Below are 12,426 nucleotides of genomic sequence, written 5' to 3'. Positions count from 1 at the left end.
TTGAATCTAATCTAATCCTCCCCAATATCTATAGCAAACAGTAGCCCCAGCATAAAGATTTACAACTACCGTTATGTCTCTGCTTTGTTCTTAAGCATGTATTTACTTCTGCCCATTTGCTTTCTGAAATTCCCTCTCTCATTTGTCATCTGAAGAATTCCGTTTAAAAGGAAAACAGGCTTCAGACATGAAACACAACTACATTCCTGAAACATGAGATGAACAACCTTTAATTCACGCAACCTTTCATTTACAGTAATGTTTAGTGGATGGCCCAGTCTCATTATGAACGATACCTCTCCCTGTCATTAACCTACAGAAAGGTCTAAAGCACTTAAGTGTTTAAAGGATCCCTGTTTTAGCCCCTGTATTCTCTCCTCCCTCCCCCGCTCTCCATATCCCTTTCCGACTGCTCTTGTTCTAAGTGCATGATCTAAATGCTATACTCTGCAAACTGCACTTATTGTTGGCTTCAGGCTTGGAAGGACCCTTCTGAACACTTTTTATACAAACCCTTGCGAGGTCACGGTTGGAAAAATCTCAGCTGGTGGACTTGGATCCCATGAGCTAGTGACCATTTATAATTAATATTAATGAATGGCAGACGACAGATGTTTATTGCCTAAGTAGAAATGTGCATTGCTAAACCAGAAGGATTTTGTTTAAATCCGGAGGAACCGACTTATTTCTTCTGTGGATGTTGGTGGTGGGAGGGAATGCCAGTAGGTGATCTGAACCCTGCTACCTTTACATATGAGCAAGGAGACAATACTCCATAAAGGACCTGAGCGCACTGTTTGATTGAAGCATGATGTTCAGTTCCTTAAAACGTTAACTGAATTAAGAACAAGTCTGTTCATTCATTTCACTGGCTTAACTTGCACTAGTAATGGCTTTCATCTGTACCTGTCAAGATGTAGATGGAAGAATCTCTGTGAATCCCTGTGAATGCTGTAGGGCTTATTCGGGTTTAAAGTTGATGGAACTTCTGTTTTCTAACTGAAAGCAGTGCACTCTTTCAGAGTACAGAAAGTAACTTTCTGTGACATACAAGAATCTTGGGTAACATTTTCAAAAGTGCATGAAAAGCTGCAAGTAATTTCTGAGAATTTATGGCTGAGGTTGGAGTGGGAGCTCTGGATTCTTTGGGCAGTGTGTTCTACTTCATTACTATCTTACTGTACTGTATATGGACACCAAATGTTTACTGTTTTCTTACCCCTGAGAATTCTGCACATCTGTATGACAGTCTATAAAGTGCTTCAGAGTAGGCCAGACCAGAATCTTGCAAAATAGTTTTGCTTTTAGTGGCTACAGAGTTGGACTCCAGTATTATAGATGAGTGCTTAAGGAGTTTCTAGAAAAAGGAGGAAGACAGTCAGATTATGGAAACAGTGAATTATTTCATTTTTGACTAATCTGAAAGCTCTTCAAGAAGGAGGGAAAATGTTTAATTAATTGGTTTTAAAGACAGGCATGAACATAATAGTTGATTTGTGTATAAGATCTTCCTCAGATGGTAGCAGGAGGTGATTAGAAGGAAAGACTTTTGCTGGTCTCTACAGTCTGTTTTCAGAGTCCAGAGAAGGTCCTGACTTCTTGCCGTATGTCATACTAGAGGAAATGTCACTCATGCTACTTTCACTTCTGGCTCCCTAGAACCTTTTTGCAGCCCTGCAATATGGCTCCTGTAACTGGCCCTATTTACAGGCTGCACACACCCCACAGGCACGCTCATAAGTGCAATGCCTAAGATTATTACAGTTTTACCAGCACTGCCGTAGCGCTCCTAAGTCATCCCCCGAGCACAAAGGAGAAAAAATAACACTTGCTTGCAGCAAGTTCTGCTGGGCTGCCATTATCTTCTGCTGGCAGGAACTTGGGGCTGACCTCCTGGGGAGGTGGCTGAGGGGTTGCACACATTCCTTAGCACAGCCTGGTGGTCTGTGCCATGAGAAGCTTTCTCTTCCCACTGGGGGCTTCATCTCCTCTAGCCTTTGAGCCATCTAACCTCACTTGTTCCCCATATAAATGGGATGGTGGTCAGTTTATAAAGGATACTAAATAAAGTGAAGTCCAGTGATGCATCGTCACATGCAATACTCATTCTTCACATTCCACTTGAAGCTACTCATAAAACCGGCTGCTAACTCCAGCGCGCAAAGCCTGTGTTACTACAAACAGCTTTAGATCCAGCATTCATTCTCAGAAGGATTTAAAAAGAATAAACTTATCACATTCTTGGACAAAAACAAGAAAAGACTAGAGAGCCTGGATAAAATTTGCATGGACAATTTCTTCTATCTGTGACACGTTTCAAACTGAGGATTTACGGGAAATACTAAAATAACTGCATTCAGTTGTTCTTTTTTTTCATGCTTGTCCTCCATGACCCCCTCAGAAATATCTGGGTTTTGTTTTTAATGCATTTGAATTTTCCAAAGGAATGGAAAATGCCGAATTATGGAACTCATCACATTTCCCAGAAAAAATATTGATTTCAGTGAGGACCCAGGAGAAAGCAGGCAGGTTTTGAAACAACTTTGCCTTTGTGTTAGGTTTCTGTTCAGTATTCTCTTAGCTTCTCTGCTGGGCTGGCCCTTGGCAGTCCACCTGGCATGCTGACAAGGACTCAAGAGCCTGAGAACTTGAGATCCCTTTGAGAGCATCTTGGTCATCTCAGCTCTTCAAGCTTCGTAGGTTTCAACGCTGAATCCTTTGTCAAAAACAATTTCTTGAGTCTTTTTCAGATGCAGCTCAGGAGTCTTGGTGCTCCCAATCCCCTTCTCCTCAAGCTGTCACGTCACTGTTGTTGAAAGGGGTCTTTTGGATTTGCTGATCTGTGTGAGATTTAGAAACCTGACCTGTCATTTTAATCAGGATGAAAATGTGTTTGGAAATATTGGCACTTCCTAGAGAGGGAAAGATCAATGTTTTGGCCGACAGAAATAGTACACAAATACTGGAGATGTGAAACAGAAAGAAATGGTCATTTTTCAACACTTTGCTTGTGAAAAGTACTCTTGAAAGCAGATTATTTGTTCATTTATACCAGAAAACAACCTTGGTGACCTCAGTGTGTTTAAGCAAGTACAACAGAGTGCAGAACCAAGCCTCTGGCATATTCAACTAATGGCATCGCGGCTCTAGGCTGATGATTGTGCTGAGTGGATCCATCAGGAGCTGCCTCTCATGTGTATGTGAGCCACTGCTCACTGGCTGATCAATCAGTCATGCTGGCCAGGATTACTGTGAAGTGTGCACAGGTTCCCATCCACCTGTCAGCACAGGCATCACCACAGGTGGGAAAGCAAACAAATGGAGCAGGGAGGAGACAGGACAAGTGAACCATGCAAAGCAGGGCCAGTGTTACATCCTGTTGACTCTCCATCTTCTTTCACCTTCCTGGGACATTGGATAACTTAAAGAACCACACTCAGATACTGCTCCAAAATGATACCTGGCAAAGGACAGGTGATGGAAAACCACCAGCCCTCAGAGGGAAAACTGCCCTCTGAGGCCTACCTACCTGGCACTGTTGTGCTTTACCCAAGCTTCAAATTTATGGAATTATATTTTTATATCTCTAAAGACATGTACTGTTAACACACATCTTGTGTTTGCGTGCATACACACGATGATGACACCAAATGAAGACCCAGTACTGAGTGTGGCAGGTCCTGGTGTTGGAATCTGTATTAGCAAATCAGCTTTGGGATCACCAGCATAGCCCAGTATCAAACTGTGTTCATATAGGGAAAAAAGCATTCTGTATTGAATGTGTATAGATGCATCCGAATATCAGATTATTTGACTGCCTCCTGAATTGATAGGTTACATTAATGCAAATGGTTTAAGGAAAGCCAAAAAAAAAAAAAAAAGAAAAAAAAAAGGCCTCTCTTGTTTATCCCTCTCCTCAAAAAACTCCAAGTAGAAATCTGAATACTGAAGAAAAAGACAAATTTCTTTGGATATCTTCTCCTTTTTTACTATTGTACTAGAAAGAGTTCAAATGTCTGCTGAGGCACAAGCATCTGTCTCTTATCATGTATAACTTTTCTTGATTATTTCTAGAGAGGCAGACTAAACATGCAGCTCTGACATAATGCAGCATCACATTTTTATTTCTGGTTTGCTCAAAAGCCTTCACCAGCTGAAGTAAATCTCTAAAAGGGACTGTATTTATTACCTCAGTGTGGGCTAGTGGGAGGGCATGGCTAATTGGGTGTCTTCAAGAAAAACAAGCTACTATGGATTTCTTTCAATATCCCACAGCTACAATAGGGTAGGGTTTTCTGGTACCAATCACAACTATCTGCAGCCTTTCCATTGTCACCCGATTGCATTAGTCTTGAAAGAGAGTTATACGGAGGATTTGGAAGCTCATCTACCATTTTGTACATTTTAAGACAGCTGTAAAAGCTGAATCCCATTCAGAAGGAACTCCTAAAAATCTCAATGCCAGCTCAGCATGAGGGTCATAGGGAGAACACTACATTCCTAAACACCAGTGCGGTGTAGGTCACATCTCATCCTAAACAATTGGAGTGTTTTTTGCTCAACTAAATAGCCACAAGTTTCCATTCTTTGGAAAAAGTGTTGAACTTTTATAAGCAGTGGGATCTTATAAGATGAAAACTGTGATGTAATTATAAAATTGCTGTTGTTAGCACAACATTAGTGTTGATTAAAACAAGGCTGCTAAAAAATTCCCTGAGTCCCAACAGGCAAGTGCAAAGGAAATAGATGCCCACGGGCTCTGTTTTGAACAGACAGCAATAAATGCTTCCATAAACAGCAAACAGAACTCATTACAGAGATCTTCCTCCTCTGGTTGCTTCTTTAACTGGAGGATATTCTTAGATTTTCAGGCACTGGCAATGTCTTTTCTTCAGCCCAAGAAAGAGCTCCAACCCATTTGTATTTCTAAGAGGTTGTCAGGAGCCAGTTACGCAAAGGACTTTCCATAAGCCTTGCTTACGAGCTTGTGAGTGTAGCAGTGTCATTTCTCAAGCAACCCATGGAAGAAACTACTTCCCATATCCTTAAATGGGATATAATTCACTCTTCAACTGTTACAGCAGCAAATTCTGATATCTTCTGCCTTGGCATCATTCACGTGCTCAGAATCCTTTCTTTCCCATCTGCCTGCTTCGTGCAATCAGTGTCGAGCAAGATGATCTACTCCTGTATTTAGTCACTATGTTCTCATTCCTACTAATGTGCCTGACTCAGTGTTGTCCTTTCCTTGCAAGGACAGGCAAGTATGCATGAGATTAGTAAGAATATTTTTCAACTGAAGTTTAGCAGTTTAGTAGTCAGGATCTTATTTTCAGATTTAGGTGAAGATCGAGGACCCTAAATCTCCTGAAAGGCTACTGTAGGTCTCAGGCTCTAACGTCACCTTCCACCTGCAATTAGAGAAGTATTTTCTAGAGGAGACAAGAAAATAAGTTAGCCACAAGTCCACTTGTACAGCTGTTTAGCCCTATGACTATCACACAGAAAGGTGGAAACCTAAAGATCCGTACCTATCTGTCTGGACTGGTATGTGAAGGCCAGACAGGCTGTACTTGTACCTCTCAGCAGCAGGGTATTGTATATATGGCCAAATAAATTGCTTCTTAAATGCTTTTGGATTTTAGCTCCTATTATTTTTTTACCCAACTTAGCGTAAGCAATTGTTTCATCTTCAAGAGGAACAATTAAGGAGATGAAATGCACTGAGCCTGGTAGTAAGTAGGTAATTCTGACACAGATGAGCCTGACTATTCTGGTCACCGGCAGATCTGGTGACTATAAAACTGGGCCAACATAACTAGGAAAGAAATGATCACTAATAAGGAAGTTATGCTGTTTAAACTTCAAAGAGTCTTACCAGATGAGTCAGTCACTAATGGCTTGTGAATGAAAGGACAGTGTCCTCTGCTTCACTGGGCAGTTGTGGCTTTGGAGGCTTGTTATCTCAGCAAATAGTGTGAGTACATGCTATGGTTTGTGTTCCAGAAAAAAATGTGTCACTTTTCATAGAAATGAGAGCGATCTGTCCATTTGCACAATATGACATGACTGGATTACAGACAGAGCTTTACTAAGGGATGTAAGAGCCTGATGAATGCTGCTCTTACTGTCATCTTCACTTGGCACAGCTTCTTCCAGGTTGTCATGTTGTTGTTGTCCAGGTAGAGCAGTGTGGAAAGGGTAACAAGCCCTAACAAGGCTAACAAATGTTTCTGTGAAAGATGAGAACAGCTGGTAAGGAGTGTGGTCATGGAGCGGGGGCACTTAGCTCTCAGATTTTGTCTCTACACGGGAGCACCGAGGGGTCAGCTGAGGCTGTGAGGAGTGTGAAAGAACATTGTGGCACGTTGCAGCTGTGGCTTGTGGTCTCTTATTATAGCTCTTCAGCTGATTACAGTGTAGTGGGGAGGATTTGTGGTCCGTGGTGACATGCACAGTGGAAGTACCAGGACCCTTCCAGACAGGGGCTCATTATGTATGTGCCTGCAATCCCAGCAGGCACAGTTCTGTTTCTTGTCTTGCCCATTCTGATGTCCCAGGATGAATTTCTTCATAGGAGCAATGTTTCCCAAAGGTACAATCATCCCCAATGGATAACATCCTCACCCTTCTGGGATGTCCATGATACTTCTCCTGTGGTGACCCCCTCTGGAGCAATGCAGTTTGCACAATCAGCTTGCACTCCTTCCTATGGTGGTTTGGCATTTGTCTGCCCACAGAAAGGAGAAGTGAACAAATACACTGCTCTGAGTTCCCAACGGTAATTGCAACAAAATATAGTAGGGTAAGACTAAGTGTAAGACTAAAGAAGGCAGATTCTGGAACCTGCAGTGGTTATTCCACATCAGCAATGATTCAGTATCTTCTAAATCCCAAGTTTTCCTAAACCATGATCAACTCTTGCTCTTTTTACACTGTAAGATATAGATTTAGTGGAAGCTCCACATTTGGTGTGATAATGTAAAGACTTCTCTGAAACATCCTACTTTGCACATTTATAGATGTATTCCAGCACAGAGTATATAAATGCAGATGGGGGGATTTCTGAGACTGTAGGCTATAAATTAGATTAACAAGAAGTCAGCACCTTTAAACTGATTTGACATGTCATTATATCGTTCAATGAATTAATTTCACCATCTGCATTTAATTTGAACTACTGCACTTACAGCATGCCTGTAGGCTTACTTCAATATACAAAGCTGTCACTACGAGGAGTAGCAAAGCATCTCCTGTCTACAAGAAAACTGACAGAACAGACTATTTACTCCACCACAGTCGGCTGCTCAAAGCTTCCGTTTGGAAGAAGAGCTGTTTTTGATGACAATTGTTTCACAGAGCTGTTTGACTCCCATGAATCCACTTTTTCATGAGCAAAACATTTGCTTGGCAATGTCCGACTTCAAAAGACTCATCCTCTTGGGTTCCTTTCTTTTATTCTTTATTTGTATCTGTTTCTGGGATTATGTTCTGGAAGGGCTTATTGAATACATAAGAAGCAAGAAATGATGCAGTATCAGTGCATCACTGCGAGAGCATTCCGTAACCCACGGGAAATGGCGATAATCCCAACACAGCGCCTTTTTTATATCCAATGGACAAGATGGTATGCATGTTAAGAAAAAAGAAAAATAAAAAAGAGGCGTTTCAATAGCAAATAAAAGAGGCCAGAGGGAAAGGATCGCTTGCTGCTTTTCCCAAGTCACCCGGAGGGTGAGGACCGGCCCATAGGCACCATGCGTAGCACCACAGCGCCCCCTGGCGGCCGCCTTCGGCCCTGCAGCTCCCTTCTCGCTGGGAGGCGATGACTTTTTCCTTGGAATAAATCTTTTTGCCTGGTTTATATTCTTGCATTGTGTTTGCTTCTTTGGTGGTGGGTGTCAGCTTTATTCCTGCCTTTGCCTTCTCTTCTCCCAAATGCAAAAAAATTATGTAGGCAAACTTGTAAATTGAATGGCCCGTATCATTTTTAATTTTTTTTTTTTTTTTTTTTTGCACTTTCCATTTATCCAAGTGCCCAAATTTCCTAACAAACTCTACCACTTCAGGAGTCCAGTTCAACCTGCTGTCGAAAAGGGTCAGGAACAAATCTCTGGGAAGAAAAGAACACTTATTTGAACAGAGAGAGAGATGCGCACAGAAGTTCGTCTCTAGCTACACCCCAGTGCCAGCAGATGGCATAACAAAATTAATCATCTGCTTGTAGAGCCTTCCTCTGGGTCTGAACTGAGCAGGATAAAGTGAAGTAATATTATACTGACATGAAAACTCCCACTTCTAAAAATACTAGTGAAAGGAGCTAAACAACCAGTTTGGGCAAAGGTGACCCTTCAGTGCTTTATTGCATTACCAGAGTAGATCAGATCTAGAAGACGGCTGCATTCACAAACAGCAGCAATATGCAGATGTCAGTATAAAACCATGCAAAAAAAAATAAAAATAAAATAAAATAAAAAATCAATTTTTCTTGTTTTATATAATAAAATGTCAGATTAGAACAGAAGCAGTAAAATCACTCCTAGATGAGTCTCCAGCTTCACGTTAGATCTCCCTTGGAACTTGCAGATGTGTAGCCATATGTATTCTTAATATATTCACACATGTACATAAAAATACATACATTTTGATCCATGACAGAAAGGGAAACCATTTAATATTTCTCCAACATGCTTAAGTTGTGGCTAGAAAGTCACAGTTGAAGCTGCTTTGGCCAATCACTTAGAGAACAATGTCAAACACTGAATGCCTGGACAGTTTCAACTCTGTTTACAAACCACTGCAATGAAATTCCATACTGCAATTTATCTGTTATTGAGAGACGGTGTTACAGGTGGGTATGATGCACACTCATTCTGATTGGAACTCTCCCCGGGGTGGTTAGCACTCATTGAGCCTGGCACACCCATTCTGCAGGTCTGCCCTGCCCGCCTCTGAGTATCTTAGGTGGCACTGTCAAATTCAGAGAGGGATTCTGTGTACATGTGGGGTCTTCTCTAGCTAGTTACTAAAAAACTGAGGGGGTATATTGCATATAAAGCTACAGATGAACAAATCCAATGTTTGTCTGCACTTGACTCAGTAAGAGTTCACTAGACTTTCCCTTGCTCCCCTATCTCGGTGTTGGTCAGGAACAGAGAAGCTGTAAAATTAGACTATATAGGTACACAGTAAGAAGAGAATACAACATATCCTCATGTCTTAGCTTTGCTCTTTGCTTTCTGCCTTTTATTCACCACCTTTGAATCTCTCTCCCTTTATCCAACCTATCTTGGATGGTTGAGTGCCTCTACTCTGCCTCACCTTGGATGGTCATCAATTTTTGGTGAAGCCGCTGTACTGCACCTACTTCCCCACTATGTCCTACAGCTGCAGAGACCATTGAAGTGCCAAAAAATCCCAGCTCTGGTGTCGGAATGGGTGTAGTTCTCAGTATTCGACATGGGCAGAGTTCTGAGTATTCAACATTCTCAACCACAAGAGTTATTGTTAAGTTTCTATAAGTCCTCCTACATCTGTGTGGGAAAGTCTGGGTTACATCTGCTGATATTTAAAAGCAAAACATGTTTTTGATGTAAAATGAAATGATAGGTTATTTGCAGTAGTATTATAGTTTATAAGGTTTATAAAGTTATATCAGTCAATAGTTGGTGTTACCTGGGTTAGAAGCATAGAATGAATCATAGAATGCCTTGGGTTGGAAGGGACCTGAAGAATCAAGTTCCAGCTCCCCTGCCACAGGCAGGGTTGTCAGCTGCTATATCAAGCACCAAGTAAGACTGCCCAGGGCCCCATCCAACCTGGCCTTAAACACCTCCAAGAATGGGGCATTCACAATCCTTCTGGGCAATCCATTCCAGCACCTCACCAGTCTCAGTAAAAAAGCCCACAGAAGTTCCCATTTGTGTTTTGGTGGAGTACGTGGAGCTGTGCCCCTGGCTGGGGGAGAGAGAAGTACATTTATATTGGCTCTAAAACACTGATTCTCTCCAGGGAACTTTCAGCTCTTTGTTTAGAGCCAGGCTGATGGGAGGTGCTAGTCCAGTGTTCTAACATAGTAGGTTGATGAAGAGTTGGAGTCTCCCAGATGCTGGTAGTAGTGTCCAGCTCCTAATGGGAGGTGCTAATCCAGGGCGAGCTTTATAGGCTGTGGCAAAGAAGGGGAGTCAGAAATTGCAGCCTGAGCAAATCTTCTAATGTGTCATCATTTTTATTTCAGGGAAAAAAAACAGGGAGGAAAAAAGAAAAAAGTCCAACAAAGACGAAAGTAAGGAGTCAAGACAGGAAAGCAAAGGGCGAGCAGCCCGAAGACAGAACCGAGAGCAGAGGGAAAACAACAACAAAACGCAGCCGAAGAAGCGAAAAGCCCCCAGTAAAGAACAGAACCTGGCACCCGTCGACACTGCACATTAACAGCCTTCCATGATTGTTTGAGTCTTATGATGCTGCTAACTCTACCAGATCGCCCTGATAGGTGCTCCAACCATTCAGGCCGCAGATGGACAATGCTACCAGTTACTATTAAACTTTAAACAACATTCCAAATACTTCCTATATTCTCCAAGCAAACATAGTTTATTAAAGAGATTGAGATGAGCCAAGAAAAAAGTCTAATAATGGGATACTTTAGAACTGTTATATTATATGCTTCCGTGCATCTGTAAAAGGCAATTAAGAAATTTTGTATATATTAATAATAGGGTATAAAATATAGCAATATAATAATGAATGACATTCAGATGAACAATGTTCTCTTTCTTTGTAAGATATTTTTCAAGTTATTGTTTAAGTATGAGGCAAGAGATATGTCTAAATCAAAGACGTAAACCGTATCCCTTCATATATTGTACATAACTATTACGAGAAGGAGGAAAACATTTCTGAAGAGCCAGGAGGAACCAATGGTCCATGCTCCAGATGTGGATGAGAGACACCAGGGGAAAGTCTGCAGGGCTTCAAGAGCTGAGGGAAAAGAAGCAGAAATGTCTGCAGCTTTGAAGACTGAATCCCTGAGGCAGAAAGTGACGGTGCTGAGCTTGAATAGCGCTCTTATCTGTGGGACAACAGAATGTTTTCTGGTCTAAACAGTGGTACAGTGTGTGCTGTTTTATGCTTTTTATACCTATGTGTAACTTAAATCTACCTTTCAAATCTTCTGGTGAATGACAAATCGTATTTGTAGGAGACAATGTTGAGTTAATAAAAAACAGAGAAATAGACCACGTAACTGTGTTTCTCACAGCGATGCTGTCTCCTTTTCTGCCATGGGAGGGAAGGATTTAGTGTCTACACAGAGAGAAATAGGAAACTTCAGCTACAACGTGCACAATATAACCACAACAATAAGTATACCGATGAATAGAATTTGCCAGTCTTTGTTTAATTTTACTTAAATTCTTTTCCCAGTTCTTCTGTCTGACACAGAAGAGGTGAAGATGTTCATTGCTCAGGGGGCAAGCAAAACCCCTTGGTAAAATTCCTGCCAGGGTGACACTCAAGCAAGGCACGGAATATGCTACATGCTGCCTCTCTGCTTAGAAATGGATTTACCCTTTGCATAAAAATACTGGGGAGCCAACTCATCACATTTGCTTTGTTGCCACTAATCCCGAGGGTAGTTTTCATAGGAGCAACAGACTGCCTAGTATACCGTGTGGTCTAGAAAACACAGCAGGCAAGCCTTCCTTGCCAGTTCTCGAATGATTTTGGCTAGACAGTCTGTTCTAGACTACAAAAAAAGACCCTATCAAACACTGACTTTTCAGTGACTTTCAGAGGAAGGTATTAATCTTTCAACCAGTGATGCACAATTGTTTCCTATGTTTTGCTATGTAAGAAATTTGTCTCTTAAATATACATTTATAGATGTAATAGTCTGATAACGTGGGTGTTGAAGGCTCTCACAGCTTCACTTTATCTTTCATGAGAACTAGTCAAAACTTTGTGTGACTGAACCCAGACTGTCTTCATATGTTATATTTTAGCTGGTGAGAAGAATGGAACACTAAAGGTTGAATTTTATGGAGACAAGCACTGTATGTGTATAATGCTCATCACGTACAATTATGTCTGTAAGGTTAAGAAAAAAGTGGGGCACACTGAATGCCTGTGAGAGGCACATACTTGTGGGAAACCTGAGAGGAGGTGGCTCCCTGCAGGTTCCCTGCTCCCTCAAGTAACTTATCTACATCCTCCTTCACAGTGAGCTGGTCTTCATCTCATACTGCTGGCCCTAGCAGCAGCAATCTTCCCACACTTGCATCTTCCCAGCCTCTCAGAAGCATCAGCTGAGAAGCTGGTGTCAGAGAAGTGGAGGGCACAGGACCTGTGCTCAGCACTGAGTATCCAGAGAATGCTGAAAGGAGGCAGAGAGAGGAAAGGGTAAATCCTGCTGCCAGGCTCAGATAC

At 41.7% G+C, this 12,426-nt stretch overlaps 1 protein-coding gene across 1 annotated transcript in view; it reads left to right on the top strand.

Annotated features, from left to right (window-relative positions):
- The window catches only part of RSPO3 (R-spondin 3), a 59,730-nt gene extending 48,485 nt beyond the window's left edge, over positions 1–11,245 (top strand). The window contains exon 5 of the mRNA XM_015858577.2: positions 10,238–11,245. Coding sequence (XP_015714063.1) covers positions 10,238–10,431 — 194 coding nt within the window. The 3' untranslated portion in view covers positions 10,432–11,245. The remainder of the gene's footprint in view (positions 1–10,237) is intronic.
- The last annotated feature ends 1,181 nt before the right edge of the window (positions 11,246–12,426 follow it).

Source organism: Coturnix japonica, chromosome 3 (genome assembly GCF_001577835.2).
Source record: "Coturnix japonica isolate 7356 chromosome 3, Coturnix japonica 2.1, whole genome shotgun sequence".
NCBI lineage: Eukaryota > Metazoa > Chordata > Aves > Galliformes > Phasianidae > Coturnix > Coturnix japonica.
The sequence above is the reverse complement of the archived record's forward strand: the minus strand, read 5'-3'. Positions and strand labels throughout refer to the sequence as shown.